The following is an 18769-nucleotide window of genomic DNA, read 5'->3' as shown; positions in this document are numbered from 1 at the left end:
TGTGAAAAGCATGCGTGTGCATGTGTCTGTGTGACCTGGATGCTGGTGTGCATGGTGTAAACACGAGGCGTGCTCATCACCCCCTTTCCCCTCGTGTGCATATGTGTGAGTGTGTGTGTGAGTGTGTGTGTGTGTGGGCTGTCCGCACAGCTGCAAAGCCTTCGTGCATTGTTGTGGTGCTCTCTTCCTTTTCCTGTGCTCTCTGCGTTCACTCTCTCAGCAGAGCTGCACTGACGCTGTGCTTTACCAAAATCCGCCTGAACTCACACAAAAGAGGGTCACTTCCCCGTCCTCCCGCAGACAGGACAGCCAGCCAGAGCAGATTACACAGCTGGGATGGGTAAAGCTCTTCTACTGAATGATATTATTCACCTTCCTCTGTGAATGAGTGTGTGTGTGAGTGCGCGTAGTGGAGAGAGCCGCAAGAGAAGCTTAAAGCAGTGCTAAAGGGGAATTCCACCAATCTTTAAAAATACATGCGTAATTCAATCGTTGCAAGGATGCAAGATGCAGTGACGCAAAGTCTTTTAGAGTGGTTTGATGTGAAAAGGATCATTGTAGGAAAGCTTAAAAGATTTTTTGCAGCGGTGCTCATAGGATGCAGGAGTTGTGATGTCTACAGCATAAATAGAGCGTTTTATTCAATATCCTAAATGACCTGTGAATCTACATGAGCTTTTATGTTGCTTTTGTCAGAAGAAAACCTCGTATCTCCAAAATGGTAGCTTTACAGGAGAAGGAAAAAACCTACTTTACTTTTAATGTAAGTCAATGGAGCCAGACTTTTTTTCTGTCATCATGGGTCGTTTCTTTTGGTCCATTCATCATGAAATTTACACACAATGTAAAGAACAACAGGCATTTTCAAATTATGTCAAAAAGCTTATGTTTGACTGTCTGACAGTCTTTAAATTCAGTGTATAAATGTATGTATGCACTCTCAGAAAAAAGGCACTAAACTGTCACTGGGGCAGGACCCCTCTTGTCACTGGGGTGGGACCCTCTGGGGTACATCTCAGTACCTTTAGTCAGGGAACATAACTGAACCATAATCCACTGAAATGATATGTTCTAAGCTGTACTGACTCCACACACCCCGTCTCGTCTCCAGGCTTTTATTTTATTGTTCTGTTTTAAATCATTCGGTTATGAAAGGTACAAATATGAACTTTTCACCTGAAAAACTTATTTAAGGTTCACAATCAGACCGTAAAACCACTGTTGAACCTTTGAGGGAACATTTACACTGTTTGTACCTTGATGAACGAAAAAGTGTTCCTGCACAGAATCTTTATTTCTAACAGTGTAGCTGTGCAAGGGCATCAAATTTAGTGCGTATGTATCGTTCATTGCTCAATGCGCTCTCTTCTCTCATTACTCTGGGGGATTAATGTGGTTCGCTGGACAGGACAAGGCAAACCGACATTTGGGTGGAAGGTGTTTTTTTTTTCGCTCTCCATTCATCCAGATTTCATCCCTCCATTTGCACCTGCCAGGCAGGGCAGAAGGGATGACTGGTGGACGCGTGGACACATGATCCGAAACCCTCTTACCTCAACAACCTAAACACACGGGGCTTATCAGTTAATTAGAATATTTCTTAATTATAATGGAGTCTTATTATTGAATTTGTGGCCTGATTCACTCCCTCATTTTCACTCTCACTGTCTTTAAAGAAACTGCATCAAAAGGATGAATAAGAGTGCTTCAATAAATACGCATGAGTATCCTTATATTATGTTAATTTCAAACTATAGAAGTTATAGTCAGTGTATGTTTGCATATGTGTGATCATGTGCATCTAGAAATGATTGTCAAAATGATGATAACTGTCATGTAGAAGAGAAAACAAATCACCTATTTCTGGAAGCAGAAATGTGAAAACTTTGACTTATTTTTGTTGTTTTCTAAATTATGACTGAGTGTGTTAGAATAATGATTTATTTTCTTAAAAAATGTCACATAATGTCAGAATTTTGTATTAATAACAAAAGAAAATCTCAAGATAATAAGTCAAATATTTGGGAACATTACTCATTATTTTGGCAATGTCAAAAAAAAAAAATTCAAGAAAATGTCATTAGTCCAATTTTGGATAATATAAGTTATTATTTTGACATAATACATCATAAAATGGCGAACTGCTGCCAGAAACAGTGAAGAGAAAAATCTCTACCTGCACTGTAAAAATAATTGTTGTTCTGCCTAAGTTAGTGTTGATGCTGCCTTAAAATTTTGAGTTAATCGAATTTTGTAAAGTTAATGGAAGTTCATGGAACAACAATCTGTTTTACTCCCTATCAAATCAACTTTTTAACTCAAATTTCAAGGCAGCCCAGACACAAGCTTTTTAAAGTTAAATCCCCAGTATTTTTTACAGTGTGCTTGGAAATGTGCTTACATAGAGTGTGAAGTTAAATAACGTGTACAAAAATAATTTCAGTGCCACTTTTCTATAAATTAAAAAGCTTTTGTTGTTTCATGACTGAATATCAGTTCGGCCGCTGCATTAAAAAGTACAAAAATGAATATTGATGGCCTCCTTCTCCCTGAAGGCCTATGCCACAATGTGTTGGGTGGCTTTTCAGTGTCGGCTTTCATTCAGGGGTCTTTTTAATTTCTACAAAAGTGCGATGGGAGTTAATTTGTATAGTTTATATTCAAATATCTCGTATACAGCAACTTCATTAGACTCTTTAGAAGCACTGTCTAGTTTTTAATCAGGTGAGAGAGCATGGAGCACACTAACCTGTGTAGTTCTGCAGCTTAGGATGATTCGAGACGACTCTACCTGCATATATTCCATTTCCTTTTATTTTTACTCTGTTTTCTGAATAAGAATCAGATGAAGGGTCAGTGCTGCTGGGAGACGGGAAGGAAACTGCAGCCATGCTCCTGGAGAAATACTCACCTTTGGGCTTTAGAGCCAACCTAAACCTCCCACGCCTCCCCACACTGTTCAAATATATTTTGTCACAACTTGTTGCACTTCATGTGGAAACAAACAGCTTAGCAGGTTTTCAAGTGCAATCAATTCTTGATTAAAATGCAAGCGAAATAAAACAAAAGGCCAAGTGAACAGAGGAAACAGGTTTCATCCATCCAAATCTTCAAATTCATCTCTGCCCTGTTCCATTTTTATAGCATGCCATATCAAAGACTTCAGAAGAATCTGAAATGTAGAGCCAGGTGTGTTAATTAGTAATAAACTCAGCAGTGCGGTAGATCTTCAGGAAAGCACTTTGAGTCGAAGTGTGACGTGCAGTAAAGCTTTGGAAGCAGTCATGGCTCTGCTGCCAGGTTTTAGGTGGAAAAGTGTGTAAAACAGTGCATATAAGGAAAGCTGAGCTAACATTGGTTCAATGTGGTTCCAATGATCATGTTACTGATTAAGTTAATTGACCCTTATTAATCCCACAATGGGGAAATTCACTTCTGCATTTAACCCATCTGTGCAGTGAAACACCACATACACACTAGTGGGCAGTGAGCACACTTGCCCAGAGCGGTGGGCAGCACAAAAGTGTACTGTAGCGGTTAGGTGCCTTGCTCAAGGGCACTTTTGTCAGCTCTGGGGATCAAACCAGCCACCTTCCAGTTACGAGGCTGGTTCCCTAACCTCCAGCCCAAGAAACAGAGGACTTCCCTGACTGGGAATCGAACCCAGGCTGCGGCGTTGAGAGTATCAAATCCTAGCCCATAGACCACCAGGGACAGCAGATTAAGAGAGATCACATATTTGCTGAAGGTCAAAGGTCATCTACAGATGTTTAGGTTACTGCATACTCTATATCAAGACTGCTTCATTCCTGCCCTTGTTAGCATTCAGATTTGCTCTTTGCAGAGAAAAATTAATTTTAATTGTATGTTTATGGTGCATTAAGTTGTCTTGGATATCTTATTTTACATATCATTGCTGTCCAAAGAAAAACAAGGATCTCCAAATGAGTAACTTTAGAGGAGATGGCAAAAACACTCTTACATTTCAATGTAGGTTAACGTAAAGAGGTTTTATTCTAAGTGATTTTAGAGCATTTCTATTGGTCCATTTATCATGAAGGTTTCACACAGCTGGTGTGTTGAAATAATGTAAAAAAGAAAAATTGACAAAAATGGAGAAACATGGTTTTCTTTGGACAGTGACGATATATTGCCTGGCCCTCTATGTGTAGAAGTGAACTGTTCATAAACACGTGTGTATAGTGTTTATGTGCATGTGTGCACAGTTAGCTTTATCAAGGAAAATGTCAGTATCTTTTTTTCAACACTACCACAAATACTGTTACTTATCATGTTTTGCAGTGGCACAGACACGTTTGATATTCTTTCAAATTATATTTTTTTGTAATTTTATCTTTCTGTACATTAAAGGCCAGGCAAAACAATCTGCCGGACATTACTTTGGAAGGAAAAACTGAAACACAAGGAAGGCCGAACCCATTGTAGTACATCGTTAGTGTTTCAATTCAGTTCAATTTAATTTGTGTAATGCTGTTTGCAATCAAGTAGCTTTACAGGGTTTGGATCGGAACCATGAGTAGAGAACTGAGTGGTAAATGTTAATGTTGAGATGGAGACACTGGAATTAGTGAACAGTTGGAGCTGTTAAAGAGTAGTTGGCAAGGTATGTTAACGTTAATAAAGGAAATGGAGATTCTGGAATCAGTTCCCGTGTCTCCTAGAAAATCCTGCTGTGCCGGCACATACAGGCTTGAATAGAAGTGACAACTAAATTTACGGTTTTGTACAGTTTATGCCGTCATGAAGTATTTGGTTTAATACTTTTGTGAACTAAGTGATAAAAGGTTTCATTCTTGTCCTAAAAAAAAACGTTGCATAGCTGTTTTCTGAGAAGATATTGGCCAGACACAGATACAACACCTCAAACAAATGTGCACATATACAAATGCCAATCAGGTAGTCTAGTGTGTCGCTAGAAGTACCTCTGCTGCATAAAAATCTCTTTGATTCTCTGAGCTCTGTGAGAAGCTAATCTTATTCATTATTCATGGTGATTTCCAAGAATGTGTGAGATCTAACTAGTTCCGTTTTTGCTGATTGCATATTATCCTTGCCTTTCAGCTGAATCCCTCTCTTCTCTCCTTCTTGGTTACCTGCAGGTTTGGCGCTAATGACGACGGTGATGAGGGTGCTGGCAGTTTGACAGCCTTCTGCAGCCGACGTGTGTAGAATACCCCAAGGCCCTGTGAGCCGTCAAGATGTCCCGATTCTTCCCAAAGTTGTAGTTTGGCAGTCCTCCACCAGGGGGCCTCACTGGGGAGGGAAGAAGGGTTGATCAGAAACCTAAAACCCAAACTTTGAACTACAGCCAAGGAACCATGTAGAACCGCTTTCTTCTCAAAAGGGGTGTGGGTTAACTTTTTAGCTATTTTTAAACATTGTTTTTAATTTTTTTTATTGTTGAGTTTGAGTTGAGTTTTGGACCAGACTGCAAGGCGGAGATGGTCCTGCACACCTCCCCTTACCCGAGTGCCTTCCTCAGCTTCCTCAGCAGCCTGTCCTGGGCCTTGGTGTTCCCCTGCTATTGGATGCTGGACCGGCTCTTGGCCTCTTGTGTTGCCACCTCGCTGGAAAAGCGAAGGCGTTCGCAGGACCCTTGCTCTTTCCTGGCTCTGGGGGTACTCATCTCTACACCACTGTACCTGGTCCTGCTGCTGGCCTCTTTACCCTTCGCCCTGCTAGGCTTCCTACTTTGGGCACCCCTACAGGCCTCCCGGCACCCGTACATCTATTCGTACCGAAAACCTGATGCTCATCGGGCTGAGCAGGGGCCATCTGCTGCAGGGTCTGGCGAATGGCGCCCTCAAGGCCGCAGCTTCTGCTTTGGCAGCGCCAATGTGTGCCTGCTGCCCGACTCTCTGGCACGGTTCAACAACCTGGCGGACACGCAGCGCAGGGCACGGGAAGTGGGCAAACGAATCCGCAACGGAGCCAGTCGGCCGCAGATCAAGATCTACATTGATTCACCTACCAACACCTCCATCAGTGCCGCGTCCTTCTGCAGCCTGGCCACGCAGGGCTTCCGACGAACATCCTCACTGGACCAGCGTCCGGAACCAACGACTGGAAGTGAGGGAGACAGTGAGCCTACATCTGAGTGTCCTGTGCATCCTTCCGGAGGATCAAGCTCAGACTGCCCCATCCATAATGGCCAGAATACTTCAGAGTGTCCTGTGCATCCTTCTGGGGGAACAAACGCAGACTGCCCCGTCCATAACAGCCAGAATATTGCCGAATGTCCACTGCACTTCAGCCATGAGGAACCATCACCGGACTGCCCGGTCCACCAGCCTGGAGACCCTCAAGCATCTGAGGAATGTCCAGTCCATTCCACCACAGCAGGTTCAGGCTCTGATGACTGTCCTTTGCACCCTTCTGGGGTCCAGATTAGCATCACTTCCCCTGAACCTGAGACAGCGGAGACCAAAAACCATCGCCCCAGTGAAGGAGACACCGGCAGCCTTCACAGTCGCACTGCCTCCAGAGAGTCCTTGACCCGTTTCCATGGTGCAACAGATGGTGGCGGCATCACGTCCAACAACACGCTCTCGCAGCACCGGGCTTCTTTCTTCAAGAGGCCTACGGGCCGCAAGCGCCGCCACGGTGATGACGGTTTTGACCATGAAATCTCTGCCTTCTTCCCTGCCAACCTAGATTTCCTGTGCCTGCAGGAAGTGTTTGATCGGCGAGCATCGGAGCGGCTGTGCCGGCAGCTGCACCGCTACTTCCCTTATGTGCTCAGTGACGTGGGCCGCTATGGCTGGAAGGGCTGCTGCTCACGGTTCAAGTTCCTCAACAGCGGCCTTCTCCTGGCCAGCCGCTACCCCATCCTAGATGCACACTATGAATGCTATCCCAACGGCTGTGGAGAGGATGCCCTCGCAGCCAAAGGAGCTCTCTACGCCAAGGTAAGGAGCGTTTGGCTTTTATATTACACCTGTATAAGGACCCGGAGGTCAAATTGTGGTAGTTAAGTTAACCTGTTAAACTCTGAATGTGCGTCCACACTTCACTTTCTCGCTCTTATAACTACAGAACTTACTCAAACATGTTAGAACAGATTACAACAGAACATATTAGTTTCATAGTAGTTATCAAATAAGTTAATGTAGTTACTGAATAATAAGCCATAAGATTAATAGCTGAATTATAAGCCAAGAGTGCTGCTGGAGTTTTTAAACACCTCAGTGTCACTGCTGGAATGAGAATAGTCCACCAACCAAAAATATCCAGCCAACAGCGTCCTGTGGGCAGCGTCCTGTGACCACTGATGAAGGACTAGAGGATGACCAACACAAACTGTGCAGCAGCAGATGAGCTGTCGTCTCTGACTTTACATCTACAAGGTGGACTGACAACGTAGGATTGTCTAATAGAGTGGGCAGTGAGTGGACACAGTGTTTAAAAACTCCAGCAGCACTGCTGTGTCTGATTCACTCAGACCAGTGCAACACAGACTAACACACCACCACCACATCAGTGTTACTGCAGTGCTGAGAATGATCCACCACCCAAATAGTACCTGCTCTGTGAGGGTCCATGGGCGTCCTGACCACTGAAGAACAGGGTAAAAGGGGGCTAACAAAGTATGCAGAGAAACAGATGGACTACAGTCTGTAACTGTAGAACTACAAAGTGCACCTATACAGTAAGTGGAGCTGATAAAATGGACAATGAGGCGGTCATAATGTTATGCCTGATCAGTGTAGATAATTAAGCATTTTCAGTCAGTCGATAAGAATCGTCTGACACACAGCATAAAGGAAGTTTTTTTTTTTGTGGTGGTCTTTCCTGTCCTTTACTCGTTTCTCTTAAGCGGTGTGGGAGGTCCTCTGTGGTCAGTCTGGTTGTCTGTGCGCAGTTGTGGTCTATTTCTGTAACTACTTCCTGCTGCTCTGTTTTAAATCTCATGCAAACCTATGCAAATAATGAGAGGATTAATGAGGCAAAGAGTGACCTCGGAGATAGTCTCTCTCACTCCAACATGGACAGTGTTGTCTGGCATTGATTGTCAGTGTCTTTCACTTCCAAGTTGTTTTCATTTGAGTTTAGTGGGGTGGGTTTTATATTTCAGAGTTGAATTTCAGAGCTCGATACTGCTCTGAAATTTTTTTTCATAGATTTTAACTTACTGATTAATACCTCTTTTTATTACTATTATTATTTTTTAACAGTTTCTGCACCAGCCAAACGATCGGCAGTTTCATTTATACCAGAAAATGTTGCATTTGTTCTAACAACATTTCTGTAAATGGAGATTTGAGCTTCAACTCTAGCACAAACACTTCTGTACAGACATAACCAAACAGTTGGTTCCTTAAAGGGTTAATTTAGGGTAGGGGTTGGTAAGGTTTGACTCTGAGTAAGTGCTTTGTGCGTATACACCCTGAATAATTTATATCCCTGGCTTTGTAGCCCGGAGGGTCTTTTTGAAGTGTCTCATCCGTAATTCCCAAAGAGACATGGACTCTACTGCTGCGATCTTTGTTCCTCCTTACTGAGAAATAGCTGTTGGTTTCTATTATTGTGTTATTGCATCCCTGGAGTGGAGCTGCGGAGAAGTTGGGGTGGGTTTCACAGCACGGAGGGACGTTTCTTCTAGATCGTGTGTTAATAGGTACATTGTTGGCTCTTTAGAGAGGGATGTAGGGATCATATTGTGCGTATATGTGGGAGAGAGAGCGAGAGAGAGAGATGTAGGGGTCATATTCATCTCTGAACTGGCAATATGGCCTCAGGCCCAACTCCAGCACTGCTGTCACTGACTGCCAGACAAGCCTGCTAAATACTGAACGCGTGCGTGTGTGTGTCAGACTTGATAGACACTGAATACTGTTTGTGGAGCAACAACATGCCAGGAGTTGACAGTGTTTTCACCACACGCACGTCACTATAGTCGAGGTTGTCAGGCCTGCAGATTTCGTCTGATTGACAGGTGTCTGTCTGCTTCCCTGTTGAGCATCTTCACTATTTATAATAGTGCGTGCGTCCTGAGTGGGTGGATGTTACTAAATAAAAAATGATTAGAAACTGCAAAAAGTTCCCAAAACATTTCGTAGTCAAACTGATTTCTGGCTGACGTCTCCCTCCTTGCTGCTTGACTGCTGGCGGTCAGTATTTTTTAGATTATGACATGAAACCAGACATTTTGCAGCGATTTCATGGTATAAAAAAGTGAACAGAATGTCAGTCATGCACTGGACTTGAGTATAAAGTCGGAAGTCTCCCACAGACTCTGATGCCAAGTCAGGTTAGATGATTTAAAAGTGAAAACATGCCATCCGCAGCATTAAGATAGACCAAGGAAATCATATTTATCTCATAATCTTTGTTTTTGTAATGTCTAATCTATGTTCATATCAATCTAAATATGTGGGCTGGTTTCTGTGTCTTGCTAAACAGATAAGGCTATGCTGTAGCCTTCCACACACAGAATGTGTTCCCTTTTAAAACAAGTACAAGGTTGGTTTTGAGGTTGTAATTACTTTAAAGTCACTAAAAAAATATAGAAGACAAAACCTAATATTATCACTGTCTGGATATCTTCAGCTGAATAAAGTTGAATAAACGTAAAACAGATTATTTTATTCAAGAATAGTGATGAGATGCACAGACTAGCTGCCTATCTGGATTTGAGGGCCTTAAAATCTAAAGAGCAAGCACGTAATCTTGGTGCACTGATGGACTCTGATCTCAGTTTTATCAGTCGTGTCAAAGCAGTTACTAAATCAGGATTTTATCACAGTAAAATTATTAACAAGATCAGAGATTTTCTGACTAAAGCAGACCTGGAGAAACTCATCCACGCCTTTATTTCTAGCAGGATTGATCACTGTAATGGTCTCCTAACTGGACTCCCTAGTGTACATCCATACACTGGCTACCAGTCTGTTATAGAATAGACTTTAAAGAGCTATTGCTGGTCTGTAAATCGCTCAATGGTGCAGGACCAGCGTATTTATTTCATATGTTGCAGCGATATGACCTGAGCAGTACTCTCAGATCAATAGAAACTAGTCAGTTAGTCCTCATCATCATCATCATCATCATCATCATCTTTAATTGCTTAATACAGCTAGGATCGCGGTAGCAGTTGGGAGAGCAGAGAATCATAGACGACCCTGTCCCCCGCAGCTTCCTCCAGCACATTCTGGGGAACCCTGAGCCGCTCCTAGGCCAAGTTGCAGATTTAATCCCTCCAGTGGGTCCTAGGATAACCTCAGGGTCTGGTAAACCTCCACCAGGAGGTGTCCAGGGAACATCCTAATCAGATGACCAAACCACCTCAACCGGCTCCTCTCAATGCGGAAGAGTAGCAGCTCCACTCTGAGCACCTCCTGGATGACCGAGCTCCTCACCCTTTCAAGTACAGTGTAGCCGCCACCCTGTGAAGAAAGCTCATTTCCGCCGCTTCTATTTGCGATCTTATTCTTTCGGTCATTCCCCAAAGCTCAGCTAGGTGAGGGTTGGGATGGAGACTGACTGGTAAACAGAGAGCTTTGCCTTATGGCTCAGCTCCCTGTTCACCACAGTCCAGTACAGCGACCGCATTACTGCGGCCACCTGTCCCAGCCTGCGGCCGATCTCACCATCCCTCTTCCCATCACTTGTGAACAAGACCCCGAGATACTTAAACTTCTCTCCCCTTACCTGGAGTGGGAATGCCATCCTTATGCCTCAGTTAGTCTTGCCAAAGGAAATGACTAAACATGAAGAAGCAGCGTTTCGCTACTGTGCTGCTCTTAAATGGAACCAGTTGACAGAGAGCATTAGAAAAGCCCCGACACTGGACTCTTATAATGGCACTCTATTATACTAATTTAGTTTCTAATTTTATTCTCCTACACCTTTTGTAATTATCTTTGTATTTTCTCATTTGTAAAGCACTTTGAATGACCACAGTGTATGACAGGTGCTATTTAAAGAAACTTGCCTTGCCTGTTAACAGCCTAATAAATGTAGCATAGACGCTGACTACAGGAAGCAACTCATAGGCTGTAAACACACTATTTATCAAACCTATAGCAATATATCTCTCAAACCTCACTGAGTCTTTCTTTGGCCCAATCCCATTTCACCCCTTGCTCATACCACTTAGTCCTACCCCTCTGTTTGTGTGTTCACGTCTAAGGGTAGGATGTCCTGATTCTTGTTGAGATAGAGGGGTAGGGCGAAGTATTAGCCCTCCAGGGCTACACAGCCCTCCAAACGGAGGTTTTTCAGAGACACACTCCAAACAGAGTGTTATGAGAAAAAAGAAGAACCAGCAAGATGGCCGGTTTAAACGGGGCAACAGGAAAATTTGAACAAGAAGCTGGCAAATATCTGACTTCAGCTTCATATCACTGAAGAATTAGTGGTGGGCAATATGATGCCCTAAATGTAACTAAGCAGTGAGGTTGCTGACCTTTACCCTCCTCTGCTATCACTGCAGACTGGCAGGGTCTCCTACAGAGCAGCGCTAGTAGCTGATAATGAAGTAATGCTCTTTTTATTTGAGGGTCCCATTTCAGAGGGAAGATTTCAACCACTGCCCCTGATAACTCAGTTCCAAGGGGCAAGATGACACTGGAAAACAAAGGATGGGGTAAAAATAAGAAATGAGACTGGGCCATTATGTCTGTCCCGGTGCCTCGTCCCTGTAGCAGGATTAATAAGGCAAGGGGGCAAAAGAAATTGCGAAAGGGGGACAGGCTCGTTTTTGTAATAGATCATTCAGTGACAGCTTTTTAACATCACTGCAACCCAGGGCAGTAAAGCAGCCGAGCTACAGTGTGCTGGCACACCAACAACAAGTACTAAATGCAAAACTGTGATATTTACAATCCTTAAAAGCAAATACAACTGTAAATGTACTCCACACACTTTATCCAGCTTACTCAGCCTCATGAGTGGGCTGTGCCACAAACCACAAAGCGATAAACCCTAACACACACACACATACGCACAAAAACAGTAACACCACCGTGTTTACTATGGAAACAATCTTATTGCTTAAGTCTCAGTATCTCAGACAGATCCTTTAATAAACGAGCTGGCAGGACAAGCTTTACAAACATCAACAGAAAATGAAACAAGCTGAACACAGTAGCGAGTGTTTATATCTGATGTGCTCTTATCGGGCAACATCGACTCCTCAGCCAGGAAATCCACGTCATTCTGAAGATTAGCTACCCTGTAGGACAAAATAGAAATGCAAAGCTCAAAATGCAACGTATTCCAACTGAAGGGGGCTCAATGCATCAACTTTCAGGGCACAGTATTAGAACTGTTTGGATACAGTATTCCGATTGTACCATATTCTAGTTGAAGGGGCACAGCATTCCAGCTGTACAGGCACAAAATTACATCTGAGACATTTCAGCTGATGAGGCACTACATTCCAACTGGTCAGGCCCAAGATAAAGTCTCAGAGGGGAACAACATTCCAACTGAGGCAGCACAATAATCCAACTGTTCAGGTACAGTATTCCAATTGAAAGGGTACAACATTCAGACTGTTTGGGCAGAACATTCTAAATGAAGGGTGAGATATTCCAACAAAGGGAGGAACAACTTTACAGTTGCAGGGGAATAAAACTCCAACTGAGGCAGCACAGTATTTCAACTGAGGTGGTATAATATTCCAACCGAAGAAGCACAATATTCCAAATGAGGTAGTACAATACTCCAACTGAAGGGTCACAATATTCCAAATGAGGTGGTACAATATTCCAACCAAAGAGGCACACTATTCCAAATGAGGTAGTACAATACTCCAACAGAAGGGTCACAATATTCCAAATGAGGTGGTACAATATTCCAACCAAAGAGGCACACTATTCCAAATGAGGTAGTACAATACTCCAACTGAAGGGACACAATATTCTGAATGAGGTGGTACAATATTCCAACCAAAGAGGCACACTATTCCAAATGAGGTAGTACAATACTCCAACTGAAGGGACACAATATTCTGAATGAGGTGGTACAATATTCCAGCAAAAAGGGCACAATATTCCACCCGGCAGCACAAAATTCCAATAGAAGGAGGAACAACTTTACAGTTGCAGGGGAATAAAACTGAGGCAGCACAGTATTTCAACTCAGGTGATACAATATTTCAGGGGCAGAATATTCCAATTAATGTAGTACAATATCCCAGCTGAAGGGGCACAATATTCCAAATGAGGTGGTACAATATTCCAGCAAAAAGGGCAAAATATTCCAACCATTAGTTTAGCCAAGGGGCACATTACTCCAGCAGAAGGGGAGCAATATTCCAAGTGGGGGGGCACAAAGTTCCAGATGAGGGAGTTACAGTATTCCAGCTAAGCACTGAGGTACAGCATAAGCAGGCCCTATGATGAATGAAGGCTGGTGTGATGAAACATGAGGTAAGGAGAGAGAGGGCTGAAAATGGAGAAATGGAGGGAAGGATACGGGGGGGAGGGAGATAAAGAGGGATGGAGAGAAGGAGGGGTGTGTACAGATTGAGAATATTAATTAAAACAGTTTCCCGTAGGAGAGAGCACCTCTCTAATTAAAGCCTTCCAGAGCACACACTTATCCCACTTATTATTATTTAAAAGCTCTGTGCGCTCAGTGGAACCAGAGTCAGTGCAGAGTTTGGGTGGGTTGGATGTTTGTTTATGTGAAAGGTTCATGTGTATGCATGCATGCGTGCATGTGTGTGTGTGTGTGTGTGTGTGTGTGTGCGCGTATCTCAGTTTTGTGTTTGAGCATGTCTTCGCCGGGTTCCTGGGTCTGTTAGGTGTAAGTGTGTGTGAGTGGGTTTGAGTGTGTGGGTGTGTGTGGATGTGAGTGCCTGTCTAAGTGTCACTTGGCATTTGCTTGACTTTTCACTTGGTTTCTGATTCTGGGTGGTGCATCTGCATGTGTGTGCTAAGAGTGTAACGATCAGGGATGAGTACAATACAGTATTTGTCATATATGCAAAATACAGTATTGTATTGTAAAGTGACAAATTATGCTTTTCTGAGCATATTGTTGATACTGGGCTACTTAAAGAGCACTGGACAAAAGCGTCTTTCATTACGTTAGATTTAGCAGTGCAGTATGTGAACTTGAAAATAATTGTATTCATAGTTTTTTAAATAGTATTTTTAAAATTTGGCACTGTGCATTTATAAAACATCAGAAAAATGAAAGACTGAGAGATAAATTGTCATGAAAAAGTGTCTAAGTATCATGATCTTGTATTTTTGCCAGTAAAAACTAGTGATGATTTTAATACAGTACTGAAAAAGAGAGGACATGAAGCAGTGTGTGGAGATGGAGTGTCTCTCTCTTGCTGTCTTTTGTGGAAACCTCTGTCAGTGTGTGACGGCTTTTAGGACTCAGACGCTCGCAGAGCAGGCTGTGGCTAAAATATTTAATGAAGGGTAATCCAAAAACGAAGTACAAAAACAGGCAAGGGTTCATACACAAAACAGGGTAATGAAGGCTAAGCTATGTCAGAGTGCAAGACACAAGCAAAAAGTCACAACAGGAAAGAGGCAAAAGGGGTCAGGCTAGAATCATAAATGAGAAGACGAGAAAACAAACCAGGAAATGAAACACTGGAACTGAATTCTCAGTAACGCACAGGAGACGGATACAATACTTCATAATGAGGCTATGGAAACAAACAGGTTATATGGGCACATGAACAGGTGACAACAATCTATAATCAGGTGAACTGGAGCGTGGATAGGTTGATGGCTGAGAGTCCATGGTCATTTGATCCCCGGAGAATTCTGGGAGTTGGAGTTCTGGTCGGAGTGAGGGGTGATCGTCTCTGCTGAGCCGGCGGGAGGTGTGACGCAGTGATCCAAACAAGACATCCAGGTGCCTCCTAGCACAGTAAAGTATTTTTCTGAAGTCACTTAAAAATTGTAGGAAGTAGATTTTTAGGGTTTAGTTTGTTGGTGCTGGTGCAGCCAAACTTTTATCAGCCAAATCATTCTGCGTAGTATATAACTCTGAATAACTTGTAACTGCTAAAACTGTATATAACCGCTCTGCAAAATAATACTTTTATGGTATAAACAAAAAACTAAAATTGAATCAAATCTTGGTCGTAGGATCAGCAATTACAACAAACCTTAAAATATACAGGGTGATTCAAAAAGATTCATCCGATTTCAAAGTGCCATATTTTTACAACCGTGAGGCACCTAGGAACCAATCACAAGAGAAAGAGGGGGTTTCTGACTGTCACTGAAAGATGGCTCCCTTCAGTCTGAGAGGAGATGAGACCCCTGAGCAGAAAGCGTTCTGCGTTCTCCACTTCAATAAGAGCGAATCTGTCATAACTGTGCAACGTGATTTTCTTCGGCAGTGAACCTCCAACAGCTCAGAGCGTTCGTCGTTGGTTCCACAACATGGATGATCTCCGAAATCGCACTGAAAGAGCCGTGAGTGCAGCAACACCCGACATGCTCAATCCAGTATGGGATGAATTTGACTATGGCGTTGATGTTGTCCGTACAGCTGGAGGAGGTTCATACTGAGACCTTGTAAAATTACACAATAAACTTTATGCTCATTTAAACCATTTACAGTTTACTGTATTGTTCTGCTGCAATGGACTGGAAACCTGTCCTGGATGTATCCTACCTTTCGCCCAATGACAGCTGGGATAGGCTCAGCACCACCCCCCCAAGACCCAGAAGGATTAGCGGTGTATATAAAATGTGTATGTATGTGTGTGTGTGTGTGTGTGTGTGTGTGTGTGTGTGTGTGTGTGCATTGTTCTGTAATGCATTAACGAGTGAAATAACTCATTTTGAAATTGGATGAATCTTTTTGAGTCACCCTGTATATGTCGCTACACTGGACTATGTATGTTAAGATTACTTAACAAATCAGTGTGACAACACGTTGACATGCCACTTGCATAAAGATTGCTTTAAAGCCTCCTTTACTTGTTAGCTACAATAGCCTTTCAGCTCCAGCGTAAAACTAAAGAATCAAACAGATTACATACAGTATGAGGAGTAAATAGTGTAAATCTGAACTTTTGCCAGACTGTCGTTTAAAATGTCACCATCGTCGTGTGAGTGGTGATCTGTTAAGTGTAGGAATGAGGCCCGAGCTTCAAATTGATTTGAGTGTAGTGAGGCTGCCGGCCTGTGGTTCGTTAGCTTTCAGCTGTGTGGAAATGTTGGCAGGTGTAAATTACTGCCGTCTTCAGCTGCAGGTAAAATCCATCACTTCTCTCAGCTTATTTACTTACAGCGTGTCTGAGGGGACAGCTTAGAAGTATATTAAGACCGTGTGTGTGTGTGTGTGTGTGTGTGTGCACAGGAGCGAGTGAGCGTGTATATACAAATAGACGATTATGTCAAGAGCGCTAATTGGAATTCTCTGTGCTTGTGGGATCGGTTAGCAGGCTAAAGGTGATGTGTATAAAGGGGCACTGTCAGCCAGTTCAGTGGGTTCAAACACACACACATACACACACACACACACACACACACACACACATGCACACACACACACACACACACACACACAGAGTCTCTTTTTAATCTCTTATTTGCAATCACATCCATAGAAACCATTAAGTGTGTAATGTTTTGGCTTTTTTAATGAGTTGATATCACAATACACACTGCAAAAATGATATCTTGTCAAGTAAAATTGTCTTAAATATAGTCAATAAACCTAATATTTTTAAATGTAGATTTATTTAAGATTATTTTCCTTATTTATAGACACTTATATACTTGTTTTGAATAATTCTATTAAGTAAAATTATCTCACTATGTTGGCAGATAGTTGTGCTTGTTTTAAGAAATGTGCTTGAAACCAGCAACATTATCTGCCAGTACAGTGAGATCTAAAACAAGTGAATACTGTATAGAAATAAGGTAAATAATCTTATAATAAGTACACAACCATCTAAAAATGGGACATATTAGATATATGGACTAGAATTAAGATGATTTTGCTTGGCAAGATACCTTTTTTGCAGTGTAAAGGACCCTAATGGTTTAACAGGTAATCAGTGGCTGATTCTAACTGCATTTTATGGTTTCCTTATGAGATCTAAAGGTGTAAAACTCATCTTACATTCTGACTGCTAAAAATGCAGAGCTTGTAGCCAGAGTGGCCACTTGTCTTGATTTCTGTGTGTGTGTGTGTGTGTGTGTGTGTGTGTTTTCTCTCTTAACAAACCATCAGACCAGTTGCATTTTTAGACGTTCACAACATTCTATCATTAATAATGAAACAACTGTTTGGTGGGACTCAGATCTTGCTTTAGATTTTAAAAAATGTGGACTTCTGTAATTGCAACCGTAACTGTGAGTGTTTGCACCACGGCAGGTAACGGTGACGGCAGATGACTCATTTCTAGAACTCTAAGCATTTCTTCATAGGCTGCTGCATTGGCTGAATTATTCAAATATGGCTTTACTGTTGTTGGCAGTGCTGACAATAGGGAAAAAACAGACAACGATGATAAAAAAAAGAATTCTGAGACGAGTGAAAGAAAGCCGGAGTATGATATTGAGAAGAAGGTGATGTTCTGAGAAGGAAGTGATGTTTCGATGGCAGGCAGACACCCAAGTTCTTTCTTATTGAGAGTAACTCAGTTAGAAAACACTGTGTTCAAAAGAACAGCTGCGGGTTTGAACACGAGCACTGTGATCTTCAGCAATCACAATAACAAACCCAGAGGGCCAGAGGCTGATGGAGGTGGTAGTGGGTCAGTGGGATCAAATGACACAATCAAATCAAATCAAATCAGATTTATTGTCATATCATATTTACACAGGTTTGAAGGTGAGTGAAAATCTTAGGTGCGTATATAAGTATATAAGAAAAAATTGTATATATGTATACCTTGTGTGGTGTTGATGTGTTTGTTACTCAGTGGTCTGCTGGACCCACCACATTATTGCTTTATTAAATCAATACAGCCATAACAATTTATGTAAAAATACCAGATCTTTAAAATATCACAAGTGTCCAGCGTAGGGTTCTCCTTTAGCAGCTGTAGCCAGTCAGCAGCCTGTCCATGTTGTCCACCCTCACACACACACGTACACACATTTACAAACACACACATATATATACAAACACAACACATACACACACAGACACAGACACAGACACACTCACAGCAGGCCATGTAGGAGGAGAACAGAGTGAAGGACACAGCACCTCCACACTTTTACTCCCCACAGGTTCACCCAACACCACATGTGTAATATAAATGTGTGGGGGTGAACAGAGTGACGTCACTGAAAATGGGTTATTTTATATGTTCTTCACAGAAAATGAGCAAATGCATATATGTTGCTGCTGTCAGAACAAAACCTTGTATCTCCAAAATTGGTAACTTTACAAAAGAAGCAAAAAACACACTTTACTTTTAATGTAAGTCAATGGAACCAGAGTTTTTTCCAAGTCATTTTGGGTCGTTTCTTTTAGTCTATTCATCATGAAATTTACACACAATGTAAAGAGCAACAGATATTTTCAAATTATGTCAAAAAAACCCGAAAACGACAAAAATCCAGATACAAAGATTTGTTCCTACATTAGAGATATACACATATACACAATATACACATTAATCCAATGTACAGTTTTTATACATTATGAAATAAAAGCCATGATATGTACAGTTGTACACAATTCCATGAATGCAATTTGTGAGTTTGAGGTTGATAAATGAGATGCAGGATACACAGAGGATAGTATGTGTATATATATATATATATATATATATATATATATTCCAGATTAGACAGAA

General features: G+C 42.1%; 1 protein-coding gene across 3 annotated transcripts in view; it reads left to right on the top strand.

The window, feature by feature from the left end:
- The window catches only part of smpd3 (sphingomyelin phosphodiesterase 3), a 94814-nt gene that overhangs the window by 47754 nt on the left and 28291 nt on the right, over positions 1-18769 (top strand). For 2 of the 3 annotated variants that reach the window (XM_036568038.1, XM_036568040.1), the window contains exon 2: positions 5121-6929. In XM_036568038.1, the coding sequence (XP_036423931.1) occupies positions 5463-6929 (1467 nt within the window). In that variant the 5' untranslated portion in view covers positions 5121-5462. Of the gene's footprint in view, positions 1-218; positions 341-5120; positions 6930-18769 lie in introns of those variants that run through there. The other variant, XM_036568039.1, reaches the window with a different exon arrangement.

Source organism: Colossoma macropomum, unplaced genomic scaffold (assembly GCF_904425465.1).
Source record: "Colossoma macropomum unplaced genomic scaffold, Colossoma_macropomum, whole genome shotgun sequence".
Taxonomy (NCBI): domain Eukaryota; kingdom Metazoa; phylum Chordata; class Actinopteri; order Characiformes; family Serrasalmidae; genus Colossoma; species Colossoma macropomum.
Note: the sequence above shows the minus strand (reverse complement) of the source record. Positions and strands in the feature narration are given on the sequence as shown.